General features: G+C 41.5%; 1 protein-coding gene across 10 annotated transcripts in view; it reads right to left on the reverse strand.

Annotated features, from left to right (window-relative positions):
• The window catches only part of LOC139761740 (uncharacterized), a 313,003-nt gene that overhangs the window by 22,631 nt on the left and 270,269 nt on the right, over positions 1–20,103 (reverse strand). For 8 of the 10 annotated variants that reach the window (XM_071686163.1, XM_071686174.1, XM_071686205.1 and 5 more), the window contains one exon: positions 1,096–1,752. In XM_071686163.1, coding sequence (XP_071542264.1) covers positions 1,096–1,752 — 657 coding nt within the window. The remainder of the gene's footprint in view (positions 1–1,095; positions 1,753–20,103) is intronic. The other 2 variants (XM_071686184.1, XM_071686226.1) reach the window with 1 other exon arrangement.

Raw genomic sequence — 20,103 nt, forward strand, 5'->3', positions numbered from 1 at the left:
TTATTAGGTTTAGGCAGGTACAGAGACATGGTAGCTAGGGTGTGAGTTTGAATGGAGAAAATTTGGAAGAGGTGAAGTTTTTCAGATACCTGTGAGTGGACATGGCAGCAAATGGAAGTGAAAGTGAGTCATACAGAGGTTGAGGGGTCAAAGGTTCTTGGAGCAATGAGGAATGTGGAAGAGAGGTCATTTCATCGTTGGGCAAAAAATGGGTATGTTTAAAGGTATATCAGTCCCAATGATGTTGTAAGGATGTGAGGCATGGGTTACAGATGAGGATGTGCAGAGATAGGTGGATGTATTGGAAATGAAATGTTTGATGACAATATGAGATGTGAGGTGGTTTGATCAAGCAAGAAATAAAATGGTAAAAGAGAGGTGTTGTAAAAAGAAAAGTGTGGTTGAGAGAACTGAAGACATGCTGAAATGGTTTGGACATATGGAGAGAATGAGTGAGGAGAGGTTGATAAAGAGGATATATGTGTCAGATTTGGAGGGGAAATGGAGAAGGGGGAAACCAAACTGGAGATGAAAGGATGGAATGAAAAAGACCTTGAGTGATCAAGGCTTGAACATGCAAGAGGGTGAAGGGTATGCATGGGATAGAGTGAGTTGGAATGATGTGGTACACAGGGGGCAACATGCTGTCAATGGACTGAACCAAGGCATGTGAAGCAGCTGGGGAAACCATGGAAAAGTCTGTGGGGAGTGGTTGTGGATAGGCGGCTGTGGTTTCAGTGTTTTGCACATGACGACTATGGAATGGATGTGAGCAAATCCAGCTTTTCTTTGTCTTTTCCTGGCACTACCTTGCTAATGTAAGAAAAGGTTGACAAGTATTTAAAAAGTATGAAATCCTTTTCTTAAGATCCCTTTTCAGGACACAATTCAATGGGTTGTTCATTTCTATTTATAGTGGGTACCCTTAACTCCCAGTTATACTCTCAACTGCCATATCACCTGCTCTGACACTAAAATCCTCTTACCACTAAGCAGCTATCCCTTGCATTAAATTACTGAAGCATTCACTCGTTTCCTACCACAGCATGCCTTACGTAACATATCATGATTTTACATTGCTACATACATTCTTACCTGTTTTAAGAATATCCTTGGATTTGGCACGGGATATCATATGAAAGTAGGGCTGATCCATGATCCGGCGGTATAAGGGCAGTAACTCAATAGACTCCCCACCATGAAGCTTAATTTGCACTGGATTTGTTTCTCCAATATGAGGCAATGATGGTGCACCAGGAACAGAAGGGGCCATCTCTTTAGGTACTTCATCAAACTGGAGATAATCACCGGATTTGGGTTGGTGTTGTGGTCCTGGATAATGTTCTGTTTTCTGGTTAGAAGAATGTCCTGCAGTAAGAGAAGAGCCAGCAGAAGATCCAGAAATATTAAAAGCAGGGATGGGCATTGGACTTCGATTAGAGCTGAGGTTAGGTGACCCTTGCCCTGATGATAAAGTTGACCGACTCTGGGTGAAACCAAGTCCATCTGAACTAGATTCATGCTGCCTACTATGAGTGACATTAGATGAAGGTGGCTGATTCTGGAAGCCAGGAAGAGGAGCTGGTGGCCTCTTCGGGGTGATTATAGGTGGTCCTTGACTAGTTACAGGATGACTTTTTGCATTAACAACACTTATCCCATGAAGCTGATTATGGCCAATATTGTATGGAGCAGGCTGTTGTTGGGCTCTAGAACCTTGACTCTGACGATTCACTGTCTCTCTGCCATCTGCTGCGAAATAAGAAATGATTTTAGACTTCTAATACTGTATACCTATTTTGTCAACAACGTAATTCATCCATTTCTATACCTCTAAGATAAAACTCTACATTTTATATGCCTTTTACTTACAGAATCTGCTACTTTCTCACACATACACACACAAAAAGCAGAAAGTATCAACTAAACTACAAAGCACTTTATGACATCTGTAATTATGCCATACAACCAGCACAAACTACGAAAGTAATACTTCTCTGAAAATAATTAGAGGCAAAGATTTTCATATGACAGTTGTAATACTTAATACAATAAGGATTCCATATTGTAAGCATGGAATAGAAGCAATGAAGACATGTTTTACATTACAGTTTTGTAAGTGAAACAAGGTAAGACTGCAGATCAATGCATATGCTGGCTGCAAATGCAGCCCTGCTATATACATAGGGATGCACATAAATCAAACTATCTAGCCAGAGTTGCTGTCAAAACAGCACACAAAAATAGAATCATGTTAATGTGGACAGACAGAAACAAAGGGAAACAATATGATTACCTGTAATAACAATTTACTTGGCAGGCTTTGTGGGGCAAATAGGGAGAGTACAAATAATTCATTACAGCAGTCAAGACATCCCTATAGTTTTAAAGGTCAAGAGGATTGATTATTGGAAAAGTAATTATTCACTTTACCCTCTACCTCCAATTTGGTCTCCCGCTTCTCCTTCTTCCTTCCACTTCTGACACATATCCTCTTTGTCAACCTTTCCTCACTCATTCCTTCCATATGTCCAAACCATTTCAAGACCCTCTTGTGCTCTCTCAACCAAACTCTTTTTACTACTACACACCTTTCTTACCCTTCCATTACATACTCAGTCAAACCACCTCACACCATATATTGTCCTCAAACATTTCACTTCCAACACATCCACCCTCCTCTGCACAAACCTATTTACAGCCCATGTCCTGCAACCATATAATATTGCTGGAACTGCTATTCTTTGAAACACCCATTTTCGCTCTCCATCCAGGATAATGTTCTCTTTTTCTACATATTTTTCATTGCTTTCAGAACCTTCACCCCCTCCTCCATCCTATGACTCACTTCTCTTTCCATAGTCCCATTCATTCCCAAGTCCACTCCCAGATATCTGAAACACATCATCTCCTTCAATTTTTTCCATTCAAACTTACATCTGTTTTTCTAAGTATTTCTCACACACATTCTTCAAAGGAAACAACTGATCCACACATACTCTAACACTTCTGAATCTACACTACTCCTCCCCTATCTGATGCTCTGTACATGAATACACCTCCCCTATTATTTTCCTGGTGTACACAGCAAACATATGCCTCAGTAGTTTGAACATTCACCTTTAGCCCCTATGCCTTTATACAATGGCACTAAACATGCACTCCTTGAATCCTCAGGCACTTCACCATGATCCTTACATACACTGTATATCCTTACCTACCACACATTCACACCCTTTCTTAATAAATTCAACTGCAATACCATGTAATCTCACCATCTTGCTGGAATTCATCTTCTCTAAGGCTTTCACCACTTCTCTCTTCACCAAACCACTCTCCCTGAACCTTTCACTTCACATACCACCACAACCAAACACCCTACATCTGCCACTCTATCATCAAACATTTAAAAATCCTTCAAAATACTCACTCCATCTCCTCACTTCATCGGTACCTGGTATCACTTCCCCTTATGCTTCCTTCACCTACGACCTAATTTGTTCTTGTCTTTTACACATTATTTACCTCCTTCCAAAATATCTTTTTATTCTCACAAAGTTTAATGATATTCTCTCACTCCAATTCTCATTTGCTCTCTTTTTCAAACTGTGCACCTTCCTCTTGACCTCCTGCTGCTTTCTCTTATACATCTCCCAATCATGTGCACTCCTTCCTTGTAAGTACCAGCCAAACACCTCTCTTTTTCTCTTTTACCAGCATTTTTACTTCTTTATCCCATCATTCTCTACCTTTTTTAATCTGCCCACCTCCCACCTTTCACATACCATATGCATGTCTTGCACAGGCAATCACTTCTTCCCTAAACATCTCCGATTCCTTACCCTTTCCCCCCACTTCATTTGCCACTCTACACTCAATATTTCCTGGTATTTCTTCACACAAGTCTCCCTTCCAAAGGTCACTTATTCTCACCATTCTCTTCTCCCTAACATTGTCTCCTCTCTTTTGAAAACCTCTACAAATCTTCACCCTCACCTTCACAAGGTAGTGATCAAACATCCCACCAACTGCCCCTCTCATCACACATACATCTAAAAGTCTCTTTTATGTGCCTATCAATTAATACGTGACCTAACAATGTCCGATGACCATCTATCTTACTCATATACATATACTTGTGTATCTCTGTCTTTAAACCATGTATTCCCAAAAACCAGTCTTTTTCAGCTCACAAATACACAAGCTCTTCAACATTTCCACTCATAACATTGAATACCCCATGAGCACCAATTATCCTCTCAACTGCCACATTACTTAGCTTCACACATAGATCACCCATTACTAATACCTGGTCTTGTGCACCAAAACTGCTAACACACTCGCTTAACTGCTCCCACAACACTTGCCTCTTGTACTCTTTCTTCTCATGACCAGGTGCATAAGCACCAATAATCAACCACTTTACTTCATTTCACTCAGAACCAGAACATCCAAGTTTCTTCCTCAAACATACTACATATCTCCCCTCTTTTCTCATCTTGATTACATCCACACACATTCAGACACCCTAATTTGGGGATATACAAAAATATATATATCCCAAGGATATGGGAGATAAAACACATCCTGTGTATTAATACCCTGCATTTCATAGGTGACAACAGGAGGAAGGGATTCCTTGGGATAGGGTAGAAAGAATCCTTCTGAAGTATTTCTTGCCTGTTATTAAAGGCAACTAGAGGGGATGGGAGCAAGGGGATTAGCAACCCTCCCCTCCTTGTATTTCAAACTTCTAAAAGTTGGATTAGATCGAGCCAAGCAAAGAATGCTTAACCTCCTTGAAGGATGATGGTGGGACATCTGAATGTGTGTGGAGTAAAACAAAAGTGTACTTTGAGAAATAAGTGATTATTAGTCCTTATGCACTTAAAAATGAGAGGATGACAGAAGACAAACAAGTGTTTTGGGAGCTGAGTAAGTGTGTCAGCAGTTTGATCAATTAACTGAATACAGTCCTAGTGATGGGTAATTTGAATGCAAGAATGGGTAATGTGGAAGTTGAGAGTATATCTGGGTGGCAATGGGTACTTGAGAGTTGTGTTGTGGAGTTGTGTGCTGAAAAAGGTCTGGTGACTGGAAATACCTGGTTTAAAAAGAGGGATGTACATAAGTATACATGGATGAGTAGGAAGGATGGTAAGGGGACATTACTGGATTATTTACTAAATGACGATCCTGCAAAGGAGAGACTCTTGGATGTTAATGTGCTGAATGGGGCAGCTGGTGGGATGTCTGATCATTACTTGGTGGAGGTGAGTGAAAAAAGGAAAGAATATGGGTAAGAAAAGGGTTGTGAAAGTGAGTGAGCTTGGAAAAGAGGCCTGTGAGAAGAGAGCCCATGAGAGATCGAGTGCATAATGGCAACAGATGAGAACAAATAAAGATAGGGGAGTAGGTTTGGAATGAGAGATATTTAGGGAAGCACTATTTACATGTGCAAGAGAAATAAGTGCCATGCAGGTGGGAAGTGGACAGATGAGAAGGGGTAGTGAGTGGTGGGATGACAAAGTTAAGTTGCTTGTAAAAGAGAAAAGAGAAGTACATGGGCATTATCAGTAAACAAGGAGTTCAAGCAATTGGAAGATGTTCAAAAGAAATTGGCAGGTCAAGACAAAGGTGCAGGGACTGGAAAAAAAAGAACAAATGAGAGTTGAGGTGAGTACTATTACATGTGTAAGAGAAGTGTGTGTTATGCAGAAGGTGGAGGTGGACAGATGAGAAGGAGCAGAGAGAGTGGTGGGATGATGGAGATAAGTTGTTAGCAAAAGAGAAGAGAGAGGTGCATGGGCATTATCAGTAAGGAAGGAATGCAAGTAATTGGAAGATGTACAAGAGATATTGGCAGGAGGTCAAGACGAAGGTGAAGGGGCTGAAAACAGGGCAAATGAAAGTTGAGGTGAGCAAGTATCAGTAAACTTCTGGAAGGAAATATTTTAAAAGGTTAATTGTAAAAGAAAAACCATAAGCACAAATGGGAACATCAGAGAAGGAGGCAAATAGGAAAGTGGTAACAGGCTGAATGAGGTGAGAGGATATGGAGTGAGTGATAGGGTAGATGTGTAATGCTTTGGACATGATGGTATGTGAAACGAGTCATGGATAGTGGTTTGGTGATAAGGGAAGAGGTGGTGAAAGCCTTGCATAAGATGAAGTGTGGCAAAGTGGTTGGAGTGGATGGGAATGAGGTTGAATTTCGTCCGAAACTGGGTGATTGTGCTGTTGATAGTTAGGAATTCCAGTGCATATATAGCTCATGGTTAGGTTCCTAGGAGCAGGCAAAATGTCTGTATAATGTCATTGTATTAAAGCAAGGGGAACATCAGTAACCACATTCTTAATTTTGATTCTCAAGACCCAACTACATATCACAGTACATTCCAATGATCTATATGCTCAGTGACTTTGACAAATTAACCACCACTGGTATACTAATGGAGTGCTTTGCTTAATAAAGAGATACTTTATGATAAACCAAGCATATCACCATGAAGTTAATCTAGATGTCAAGCAAACAAAATTACGATAGTTCAACAAAGTCATATATTCCAAGACAAACATTATCTTAAAAGATTAGTTAATTATACAGAATCACATGATGAGTAAATGAAATTTAAAAAGAACACTAGCTAACATGATAATTAAGTCATCATCTCAAATCACATGTGACAACTTTAATGGAATTCTGTATTCTAGAATGAACACACCATCATATATACATTCATTTCTTTAATATTGAATGAAAATGACTGTCTTGGAATAAAGAAATTCATGACAAACCTTGTTCAACTAGGAGATAAATTGAAAAAGCTATTTCTATTAAGAAAAAAATAACATACTGTACTTTACACAGCACCAGTTAATGGAAAATGCGAATGGTATATTCTACCATAACCTAACCTCTAACCTAACCTAAATTAGCCTAAACTTAAACATTTATGGAAGAAAATCGCGATAGTGCTTTAGAACCTATCAACTTAGCATGACCAACTCTAATCAGGCCCACCTTAGGCTGGACTGGTACCCCAATCTTCCTGCTTTTCGCTATCCTTCCTTACAAAGGAGTATGAAAATGGTAACATGGGACCAGCTTCCCAGTCTAATAACCCTAGCAGATGTAGCTGATACAGTGATTTGACCTTTAACATGGAGCAATTAGTTTGACTGACAATGATTCAAACTTGGACCTACCCTGGTGGGTGTGGCAATCTGCCTGCAGCCAACTCAGCTGTTCATCTTCCCCTTGAGTCTGGTGGACGAACAGCCTACTGACTTAAGCTGAGGTGTGAGTGTGTGTGTGTGTTCACACATACAAGTAAAGACATGGTACAACATATAAAGTCAAAGAGCACCAAGAATGAGAAACTCTTTCCCCATAGCACACAATATCACATGGGGTGTAAAAAAAATATCTCAGACTTGAAGAGAAACTTCTGGTGTACAATAATGACAACAAAAGGAAAAATGTAAAAATAAATGTGCAGCATGAAAGGGGCTAAGTGATATTGGTAACTCCAGAGGACAGTCACAGTACAAGTCATCTCACAATACAGTTGAGAATAAAATACTCTATGCAAGTGCTCACCCTAATGTAACCTAAATATCAACCTATTCCTTAACCCAAACTTTAACCTCAATCTCAACAAGTTGCCAAACAGGCCAATATGTAAAGGGTGCAATCAAGGCCAATGATCATCCTACCATTACCTCTAACCTCATTCATCCTTGGATTACCTCTAACCTCACTGTCATCAAGTTGTCAAACAGACCATCGTGTAAAGGGAGCAATATAGGCCAATGCTCACCCTGGTCTAATCTTCAATCTCACACTCATCAAGTTCCCACACAGGCCACTGTGTAAAAGGAGCAGTCAAGGCCAATGCTCACCCTCACCAAACCTTACCTTGAACAAGCTGCCACAGACCATTATGTAAAGGAAGTAATCCAAGCCAATGATCACCCTAACCTCATCTTCAACCTCAACTTCAATCTCACTCTCACCCTTAACACGTATGCATGCTGTGAAATATTATCAAGTACGGTCATGCCTGAACAAGCAGGCACCATTGGCGGGCGCCGACTGTCCTAACTGGCTTATGGGTGAAGTTAGGTTGGGTTAAGAGTGAGCATGGGTCTGGACTGTTTCTTTTACACACTTAAAGTTAGTCTGTGTGGTGACATTGAAAAGGAGATGGTGGATAAATTTTGAAGTAACATTAGGTTAGGTTAGTATGACCAATGGCCTGGATGGCTCGCTTTACACACTGGCCTGTGTGATGAGGTTAGGTTTTCAAAGCACAGAAAGAATTTAGAGAGGAAAAAGCCATTATTCCAACCGGATTCCAGGAAAGCACATTGGCTTTGCTTCACCTTGCAGCAGAGGTGGGTATCCAACAAACTTGGTCTCCAGCCAAGCCAAACAATGCAGCAATAAATTGCACAAAACAGTGAAAACAAACCAGAACAGTCTTTCTTCACATTCCAGATCAAAGAAGAAGATATAGGAGCTTGAAACTTTATCATTAATTTGATGTTTGTTGCAAGAGCTATAAAACTGGATTAAAAATAATGCACCTAAGAAAGCTACACGCATAATAGGTCAAATACTATAAACCATAGATAGGAAAGTGACTGTCTTAACCACAGTATAAAACATGCTGCCTGACAGAGGCCCCATCTACTGAATTCCCAAAAAAGCTCAACTCACTTAAAGATGCCAGATACTTCCACATGCATACTCCTGCTAGATACTTCCAGATATTCAATCAAACATGGCCTGTAACACTATATACATTATGGATGTGTACATGTTATTTCAATCTGCTGTGTTCCATGCTGTGAGATAATTAGCTTTATCTGTTTCACCTTTTATCATATCAATAATGAATTAAACTTTACATTTCACTCATACTCCAATATATTTTTATCTTACATTTAATTTCTTTTTATCTGAATTCAGGCATTTTTCAAACTTGTCCATATTTTGATGAAGCTTTCCGCTACACTAACACAGCTATCTATCAGTTGTTCTCTATGCAACGGGAAAAATAATTAGATGTAATAGGTGTCAAATGCTACCTTATCATAATTACCCCAGAACTCCTTTCTAAAAAAGTCCTGGTGTTAACCAGGATCTCTTTCCAGAGTCTCCTTATTCAACAACATACTTACCAGTAGATGAATTTTTGAATATTCTAAACAGTATATATATATATATATATATATATATATATATATATATATATATATATATGAAGTCTGTTGGGGATGAGAGAGCTTGGGAAGTGAGTCAGTTGTTGTTCGCTGATGATACAGCGCTGGTGGCTGATTCATGTGAGAAACTGCAGAAGCTGGTGACTGAGTTTGGTAAAGTGTGTGAAAGAAGAAAGTTAAGAGTAAATGTGAATAAGAGCAAGGTTGTTAGGTACAGTGGGGTTGAGGGTCAAGTCAATTGGGAAGTGAGTTTGAATGGAGAAAAACTGGAGGAAGTGAAGTGTTTTAGATATCTGGGAGTGGATCTGGCAGCGGATGGAACCATGGAAGCGGAAGTGGATCATAGGGTGGGGGAGGGGGCGAAAATTCTGGGAGCCTTGAAGAATGTGTGGAAGTCGAGAACATTTTCTCAGAAAGCAAAAATGGGTATGTTTGAAGGAATAGTGGTTCCAACAATGTTGTATGGTTGCGAGGCATGGGCTATGGATAGAGTTGTGCGTAGGAGGATGGATGTGCTGGAAATGAGATGTTTGAGGACAATGTGTGGTGTGAGGTGGTTTGATCGAGTAAGTAACGTAAGGGTAAGAGAGATGTGTGGAAATAAAAAGAGCGTGGTTGAGAGAGCAGAAGAGGGTGTTTTGAAATGGTTTGGGCACATGGAGAGAATGAGTGAGGAAAGATTGACCAAGAGGATATATGTGTCGGAGGTGGAGGGAACGAGGAGAAGAGGGAGACCAAATTGGAGGTGGAAAGATGGAGTGAAAAAGATTTTGTGTGATCGGGGCCTGAACATGCAGGAGGGTGAAAGGAGGGCAAGGAATAGAGTGAAGTGGAGCGATGTGGTATACCGGGGTTGACGTGCTGTCAGTGGATTGGATCGGGGCATGTGAAGCGTCTGGGGTAAACCATGGAAAGCTGTGTAGGTATGCATATTTGCGTGTGTGGACGTATGTATATACATGTGTATGGGGGTGGGTTGGGCCATTTTCTTTCGTCTGTTTCCTTGCGCTACCTCGAAAACGCGGGAGACAGCTACAAAGCAAAAAAAAAAAAAAAAAAGAAAAAATATTTATATTATCCCTGGGGATAGGGGTGAAAGAATACTTCCCACACATTCCTTGCGTGTCGTAAAAGGCGACTAGAGGGGACGGGAGCAGGGGGACAGAAATCCTCCCCTCCTGGTATTTTGTAACTTTCTAAAATGGGAAACAGAAGAAGGAGTCATGCGGGGAGTGCTCATCCTCCTCGAAGGCTCAGACTGGGGTGTCTAAATGTGTGTGGATGTAACCAAGATGTGAAAAAAGGAGAGATAGGTAGCATGTTTGAGGAAAGGAACCTGGATGTTTTGGCTCTGAGTGAAACGAAGCTCAAGGGTAAAGGAAGAGTGGTTTGGGAATGTCTTGGGAGTAAAGTCAGGGGTTAGTGAGAGGACAAGAGCAAGGGAAGGAGTAGCAGTACTCCTGAAACAGGAGTTGTGGGAGTATGTGATAGAATGTAAGAAAGTAAATTCTCGATTAATATGGGTAAAAGTGAAAGTTGATGGAGAGAGATGGGTATTTATTGGTGCATATGCACCTGGGCATGAGAAGAAAGATCATGAGAGGCAAGTGTTTTGGGAGCAGCTGAATGAGTGCGTTAGTGGTTTTGATGCACGAGACCGGGTTATAGTGATGGGTGATTTGAATGCAAAGGTAAGTAATGTGGCAGTTGAGGGAATAATTGGTATACATGGGGTGTTCAGTGTTGTAAATGGAAATGGTGAAGAGCTTGTAGATTTATGACCTGAAAAAGGACGGGTGATTGGGAATACCTGGTTTAAAAAGCGAGATATACATAAGTATACGTATATAAGTAGGAGAGATGGCCAGAGAGTGTTATTGGATTACGTGTTAATTGACAGGCGCGCGAGAGAGATTTTGGATGTTAATGTGCTGAGAGGTGCAACTGGAGGGATGTCTGATCATTATCTTGTGGAGGCTAAGGTGAAGATTTGTATGGGTTTTCAGAACAGAAGAGTGAATGTTGGGGTGAAGAGGGTAGTGAGAGTAAGTGAGCTTGGGAAGGAGACTTGTGTGAGGAAGTACCAGGAGAGACTGAGTACAGAGTGGAAAAAGGTGAGAACAATGGAAGTAAGGGGAGTGGGGGAGGAATGGGATGTATTTAGGGAATCAGTGATGGATTGCGCAAAAGATGCTTGTGGCATGAGAAGAGTGGGAGGTTGGTTGATTAGAAAGGGTAGTGAGTGGTGGGATGAAGAAGTAAGATTATTAGTGAAAGAGAAGAGAGAGGCATTTGGACGATTTTTGAAGGGAAAAAAATGCAGTTGAGTGGGAGATGTATAAAAGAAAGAGACAGGAGGTCAAGAGAAAGGTGCAAGATGTGAAAAAGAGGGCAAATGAGAGTTGGGGTGAGAGAGTATCATTAAATTTTAGGGAGAATAAAAAGATGTTCTGGAAGGAGGTAAATAAAGTGCGTAAGACAAGCGAGCAAATGGGAACTTCAGTGAAGGGCGCAAATGGGGAGGTGATAACAAGTAGTGGGGATGTGAGAAGGAGATGGAGTGAGTATTTTGAAGGTTTGTTGAATGTGTTTGATGATAGAGTGGCAAATATAGGGTGTCTTGGTCGAGGTGGTGTGCAAAGTGAAAGGGTTAGGGAAAATGATTTGGTAAACAGAGAAGAGGTAGTAAAAGCGTTGCGGAAGATGAAAGCCGGCAAGGCAGCAGGTTTGGATGGTATTGCAGTGGAATTTATTAAAAAAGGGGGTGACTGTATTATTGACTGGTTGGTAAGGTTATTTAATGTATGTATGACTCATGGTGAGGTGCCTGAGGATTGGCGGAATGCGTGCATAGTGCCATTGTACAAAGGCAAAGGGGATAAGAGTTAGTGCTCAAATTACAGAGGTATAAGTTTGTTGAGTATTCCTGGTAAATTATAAGGGAGGGTATTGATTGAGAGGGTGAAGGCATGTACAAAGCATCAGATTAGGGAAGAGCAATGTGGTTTCAGAAGTGGTAGAGGATGTGTGGATCACGTGTTTGCTTTGAAGAATGTATGTGAAAAATACTTAGAAAAGCAAATGGATTTGTATGTAGCATTTATGGATCTGGAGAAGGCGTATGATAGAGTTGATAGAGATGCTCTGTGGAAGGTATTAAGAATATATGGTGTGGGAGGCAAGTTGTTAGAAGCAGTGAAAAGTTTTTATCGAGGATGTATGGCATGTGTACGTGTAGGAAGAGAGGAAAGTGATTGGTTCTCAGTGAATGTAGGTTTGCGGCAGGGGTGTGTGATGTCTCCATGGTTGTTTAATTTGTTTATGGATGGGGTTGTTAGGGAGGTGAATGCAAGAGTTTTGGAAAGAGGGGCAAGTATGAAGTCTGTTGGGGATGAGAGAGCTTGGGAAGTGAGTCAGTTGTTGTTCGCTGATGATACAGCGCTGGTGGCTGATTCATGTGAGAAACTGCAGAAGCTGGTGACTGAGTTTGGTAAAGTGTGTGAAAGAAGAAAGTTAAGAGTAAATGTGAATAAGAGCAAGGTTATTAGGTACAGTAGGGTTGAGGGTCAAATCAATTGGGAGGTAAGTTTGAATGAAGAAAAACTGGAGGAAGTAAAGTGTTTTAGATATCTGGGAGTGGATCTGGCAGCGGATGGAACTATGGAAGCGGAAGTGGATCATAGGGTGGGGGAGGGGGCGAAAATCTTGGGAGCCTTGAAGAATGTGTGGAAGTCGAGAACATTATCTCGGAAAGCAAAAATGAGAATGTTTGAAGGAATAGCGGTTCCAACAATGTTGTATGGTTGCAAGGCGTGGGCTATGGATAGAGTTGTGCGCAAGAGGGTGGATGTGCTGGAAATGAGATGTTTGAGGACAATGTGTGGTGTGAGGTGGTTTGATCGAGTAAGTAACGTAAGGGTAAGAGAGATGTGTGGAAATAAAAAGAGCGTGGTTGAGAGAGCAGAAGAGGGTGTTTTGAAATGGTTTGGGCACATGGAGAGAACGAGTGAGGAAAGATTGACCAAGAGGATATATGTGTCGGAGGTGGAGGGAACGAGGAGAAGTGGGAGACCAAATTGGAGGTGGAAAGATGGAGTGAAAAAGATTTTGTGTGATCGGGGCCTGAACATGCAGGAGGGTGAAAGGAGGGCAAGGAATAGAGTGAATTGGATCGATGTGGTATACCGGGGTTGACGTGCTGTCAGTGTATTGAATCAGGGCATGTGAAACGTCTGGGGTAAACCATGGAAAGATGTGTGGGTATGTATATTTGCGTGTGTGGACGTATGTATATACATGTGTATGGGGGTGGGTTGGGCCATTTCTTTCGTCTGTTTCCTTGCGCTACCTCGCAAACGCGGGAGACAGTGACAAAGCAAAAAAAAAAAAAAATATATATATATATATATATATATATATATATATATATATATATATATATATATATATGTGTATGGCCCAACCCACCCCCATACATCTCAATGTACACATATATATACACACACAGACACATACATATATACACATGCACACAATTCACACTGTCTGCCCTTATTCATTCCCATCGCCACCTCGCCACACATGGAATAACATCCCCCTCCCCCCTCATGTGTGCAAGGTAGCGCTAGGAAAAGACAATAAAGGCCCCATTCGTTCACACTCAGTCTCTAGCTGTCATGCAATAATGCCCGAAACCACAGCTCCCTTTCCACATCCAGGCCCCACACAACTTTCCCTGGTTTACCCCAGATGCTTCACATGCCCTGATTCAATCAATTGACAGCACGTCAACCCTGGTATACCACATCGATCCAATTCACTCTATTCCTTGCCCGCCTTTCACCCTCCTGCATGGTCAGGCCCCGATCACTCAAAATCTTTTTCACTCCATCTTTCCACCTCCAATTTGGTCTCCCACTTCTCCTCGTTCCCTCCACCTCCGACACATACATCCTCTTGGTCAATCTTTCCTCACTCATTCTCTCCATGTGCCCAAACCATTTCAAAACACCCTCTTCTGCTCTCTCAACCACGCTCTTTTTATTTCCACACATCTCTCAAACCACCTCACATTGTCCTCAAACATCTCATTTCCAGCACATCCACTTTCCTGCACACAACTCTATCCACAGCCCACGCCTCGCAACCATACAACATTGTTGGAACCACTATTCCTTCACACATAGCCATTTTTGCTTTCGGAGATAATGTTTTCGACTTCCACACATTCTTCAAGGCTCCCAGGATTTTCGCCCCTCCACCACCCCATATATCCATCCCTGGAGATTGGGGAGAAATAATACTTCCCACGTATTCCTTGCGTGTCGTAGAAGGCGACTAAAAGGGGAGGGAGCGGGGATCTGAAAATCCTCCCCTCTCGCTTTTTTTTTAATTTTCCAAAAGAGGGAACAGAGAATGGGGCCAGGTGAGGATATTCCCTCAAAGGCCCAGTCCTCTGTTCTCAACTCTACCTCGCTGATGCAGCAAATGGCGAATAGTATGAAAGAAAAAGATATATATATATATATATATATATATATATATATATATATATATATATATATATATATATATACATTATTTATATTCATTAATCTTCTTATTATACTTTGTCGCTGTTTCTCATGTTAGCGAGGTAGCGCAAAGATATAGACGAAAGAATAGCCCAACCCACCCACATACACATGTATATAAATGTGCATCCACACACGCACATATACATACCTATACATCTCAACGTATACATATATATACACACACGCACACACACACACACACATATATCCTCTTTGTCAATCTTTCCTCACTCATTCTCTCCATGTGACCAAACCATTTCAAAACACCCTCTTCTGCTCTCTCAACCACACTCTTTTTATTACCACACATCTCTCTTACCCTTTCATTACTTAATCAAACCACCTCACACAACATATTGTCCTAAAACATCTCGTTTCCAGCACATCCACCCTCCTCTGCACAACTCTATCTATAGCCCACGCCTCGCAACCATATAACATTGTTGGAACCACTATTCCTTCAAACATGCCCAATTTTGCTTTCCAAGATAACGTTTTCAACTTCTATACATTTTTCGATGCTCCCAGAACTTTCGCCCCCTCCCCCACCCTATGATTCACTTCCGCTTCCATGGTTCCATCAGCTGTTAAATCCACTCCCAGGTACTAAAACACTTCACTTCCTCCAGGTTTTCTCCATTCAAACTTACCTACTAATTCACTTGTCCCTCAACCGTACTGTACCTAATAACCTTGCTCTTATTCACGTTTACTCTCAACTTTCTTCTTTCACACACTTTACCAAACTCAGTCACCAGCTCCTGTATTTTCTCACCCGAATCAGCCAACAGCGCTGTATCATCAGCGAACAACAACTGACTCACTTCCCAAGCTCTCTCATCGACAACAACAGCTGACTCATTTCGCAAGCTCCCTCATCCACAACAGACTGCATACTTGCCCCTTTCCAAAACTCTAGCATTCACCTCCCTAACAACTCCATCCATAAACATATTAAACAACCATGGAGACATCACGCACCCCTGCTGCAAACCAACATTCACTGAGAACCAATCACTTTTCTCTCTTCCTACTTGTACACATGCCTTACATCCTCAAAAACACTTTTCACTGCTTCTAACATCTTCCCTCCCACACCATATATTTTTAATATATGCTCTTGCACAGAGCATCTCTATCAACTCTATCATTATCATATGCATTCTCCAGATCCATAAATACTACATACAAATCCATTTGCTTTTCTAAGTATTTCTCACATACATTGTTCAAAGCAAATACTGATCCTCACATCTTCTACCACTTCTGAAACCACACTGCTCTTCCCCAATCTGATGCTCTGTACATGCCTTCACCCTCTCAATCAATACCCTCCCATATAATTTCCCAGGAATACTCAACAAACTTATACCTCTGTAATTTGTGCACTCACTTTTATCCCTTTTGCCTTTGTACAATGGCACTATGCAAGCATTCCGCCAATCCTTAGGCACCTAACCATGTGTCATACATACATTAAATAACCTTACCAACCAGTCAACAATACAGTCACCCCCTCTTTTAACAAATTCAACTGCAATACCATCCAAACCCGCTGCCTTGCTGGCATTCATATTCCGCAAAACTTTTACTACCTCTTCTCTGTTTACCAAAACATTCTCCCTAACCCTCTCACTCTGCACACCACCTCAATCAAAACACCCTATATCTACCACTCTATCATCAAACACATTCAACAAACCTTCAAAATACTCACTCCATCTCCTTCTCACATCTCCACTACTTGTTATCACCTCCCCATTAGCCCCCTTCACTGATGTTCCCATTTGTTCCCTTGTCTTATGCACTTTCTTTACCTCCTTGCAAAACATCTTTTTATTCTCCCTAAAATTTAATAATACTCTCTCACCTCAACTCTCATTTGCCCTCTTTTTCACCTCTTGCACCCTTCTCTTGACCTTCTGCCTCTTTCATTTTTACATCTCCCAGTCATTTGCAGTTTTTCCCTGCTAAAATCGTCCAAATGCCTCTCTCTTCTCTTTCACTAATAATCTTACTTCTTCATCCCACCACTCACTACCCTTTCTAATCTGCACACCTCCCACGCTTCTCATGCCACAGGCATCTTTTGCGCAAGCCATCACTGCTTCCCTAAAAACATCCCATTCCTCCCCCACTCACCTTACATCCTTTGTTCTCACCTTTTTCCATTCTGTACTCAGTATCTCCAGGTACTTCCTCACACAAGTCTCCTTCCCAAGCTCACCAACTCACCACTCTCTTCACCCCAACATCCATTCTTCTTTACTGAAAACCTCTACAAATGTTCACCATCGCCTCTACAAGATAATGATCAGACATCCCTCCAGTTGCATCTCTCAGCACATTAACATCCAAAAGTCTCTCTTACGCACGCCTATCAATTAACACATAATCCAATAACGCTCTCTGGCCATCTCTCATACTTACATACATATACTTATGTATATCTTGCTTTTTATCAGATTAGGGAAGAGCAATGTGGTTTCAGAAGTGGTAGAGGATGTGTGGATCAAGTGTTTGCTTTGAAGAATGTATGTGAAAAATACTTAGAAAAGCAAATGGATTTGTATGTAGCATTTATGGATCTGGAGAAGGCGTATGATAGAGTTGATAGAGATGCTCTGTGGAAGGTATTAAGAATATATGGTGTGGGAGGCAAGTTGTTAGAAGCAGTGAAAAGTTTTTATCGAGGATGTATGGCATGTGTACGTGTAGGAAGAGAGGAAAGTGATTGGTTCTCAGTGAATGTAGGTTTGCGGCAGGGGTGTGTGATGTCTCCATGGTTGTTTAATTTGTTTATGGATGGGGTTGTTAGGGAGGTGAATGCAAGAGTTTTGGAAAGAGGGGCAAGTATGAAGTCTGTTGGGGATGAGAGAGCTTGGGAAGTGAGTCAGTTGTTGTTCGCTGATGATACAGCGCTGGTGGCTGATTCATGTGAGAAACTGCAGAAGCTGGTGACTGAGTTTGGTAAAGTGTGTGAAAGAAGAAAGTTAAGAGTAAATGTGAATAAGAGCAAGGTTATTAGGTACAGTAGGGTTGAGGGTCAAATCAATTGGGAGGTAAGTTTGAATGAAGAAAAACTGGAGGAAGTAAAGTGTTTTAGATATCTGGGAGTGGATCTGGCAGCGGATGGAACTATGGAAGCGGAAGTGGATCATAGGGTGGGGGAGGGGGCGAAAATCTTGGGAGCCTTGAAGAATGTGTGGAAGTCGAGAACATTATCTCGGAAAGCAAAAATGAGAATGTTTGAAGGAATAGCGGTTCCAACAATGTTGTATGGTTGCAAGGCGTGGGCTATGGATAGAGTTGTGCGCAAGAGGGTGGATGTGCTGGAAATGAGATGTTTGAGGACAATGTGTGGTGTGAGGTGGTTTGATCGAGTAAGTAACGTAAGGGTAAGAGAGATGTGTGGAAATAAAAAGAGCGTGGTTGAGAGAGCAGAAGAGGGTGTTTTGAAATGGTTTGGGCACATGGAGAGAACGAGTGAGGAAAGATTGACCAAGAGGATATATGTGTCGGAGGTGGAGGGAACGAGGAGAAGTGGGAGACCAAATTGGAGGTGGAAAGATGGAGTGAAAAAGATTTTGTGTGATCGGGGCCTGAACATGCAGGAGGGTGAAAGGAGGGCAAGGAATAGAGTGAATTGGATCGATGTGGTATACCGGGGTTGACGTGCTGTCAGTGTATTGAATCAGGGCATGTGAAACGTCTGGGGTAAACCATGGAAAGATGTGTGGGTATGTATATTTGCGTGTGTGGACGTATGTATATACATGTGTATGGGGGTGGGTTGGGCCATTTCTTTCGTCTGTTTCCTTGCGCTACCTCGCAAACGCGGGAGACAGTGACAAAGCAAAAAAAAAAAAAAATATATATATATATATATATATATATATATATATATATATATATATATATATATATATATGTGTATGGCCCAACCCACCCCCATACATCTCAATGTACACATATATATACACACACAGACACATACATATATACACATGCACACAATTCACACTGTCTGCCCTTATTCATTCCCATCGCCACCTCGCCACACATGGAATAACATCCCCCTCCCCCCTCATGTGTGCAAGGTAGCGCTAGGAAAAGACAATAAAGGCCCCATTCGTTCACACTCAGTCTCTAGCTGTCATGCAATAATGCCCGAAACCACAGCTCCCTTTCCACATCCAGGCCCCACACAACTTTCCCTGGTTTACCCCAGATGCTTCACATGCCCTGATTCAATCAATTGACAGCACGTCAACCCTGGTATACCACATCGATCCAATTCACTCTATTCCTTGCCCGCCTTTCACCCTCCTGCATGGTCAGGCCCCGATCACTCAAAATCTTTTTCACTCCATCTTTCCACCTCCAATTTGGTCTCCCACTTCTCCTCGTTCCCTCCACCTCCGACACATACATCCTCTTGGTCAATCTTTCCTCACTCATTCTCTCCATGTGCCCAAACCATTTCAAAACACCCTCTTCTGCTCTCTCAACCACGCTCTTTTTATTTCCACACATCTCTCAAACCACCTCACATTGTCCTCAAACATCTCATTTCCAGCACATCCACTTTCCTGCACACAACTCTATCCACAGCCCACGCCTCACAACCATACAACATTGTTGGAACCACTATTCCTTCACACATAGCCATTTTTGCTTTCGGAGATAATGTTTTCGACTTCCACACATTCTTCAAGGCTCCCAGGATTTTCGCCCCTCCACCACCCCATATATCCATCCCTGGAGATTGGGGAGAAATAATACTTCCCACGTATTCCTTGCGTGTCGTAGAAGGCGACTAAAAGGGGAGGGAGCGGGGATCTGAAAATCCTCCCCTCTCGCTTTTTTTTTTAATTTTCCAAAAGAGGGAACAGAGAATGGGGCCAGGTGAGGATATTCCCTCAAAGGCCCAGTCCTCTGTTCTCAACTCTACCTCGCTGATGCAGCAAATGGCGAATAGTATGAAAGAAAAAGATATATATATATATATATATATATATATATATATATATATATATATATATATATATATATACATTATTTATATTCATTAATCTTCTTATTATACTTTGTCGCTGTTTCTCATGTTAGCAAGGTAGCGCAAAGATATAGACGAAAGAATAGCCCAACCCACCCACATACACATGTATATAAATGTGCATCCACACACGCACATATACATACCTATACATCTCAACGTATACATATATATACACACACGCACACACACACACACACATATATCCTCTTTGTCAATCTTTCCTCACTCATTCTC

Source organism: Panulirus ornatus, chromosome 3 (genome assembly GCF_036320965.1).
Source record: "Panulirus ornatus isolate Po-2019 chromosome 3, ASM3632096v1, whole genome shotgun sequence".
Lineage (NCBI taxonomy): Eukaryota > Metazoa > Arthropoda > Malacostraca > Decapoda > Palinuridae > Panulirus > Panulirus ornatus.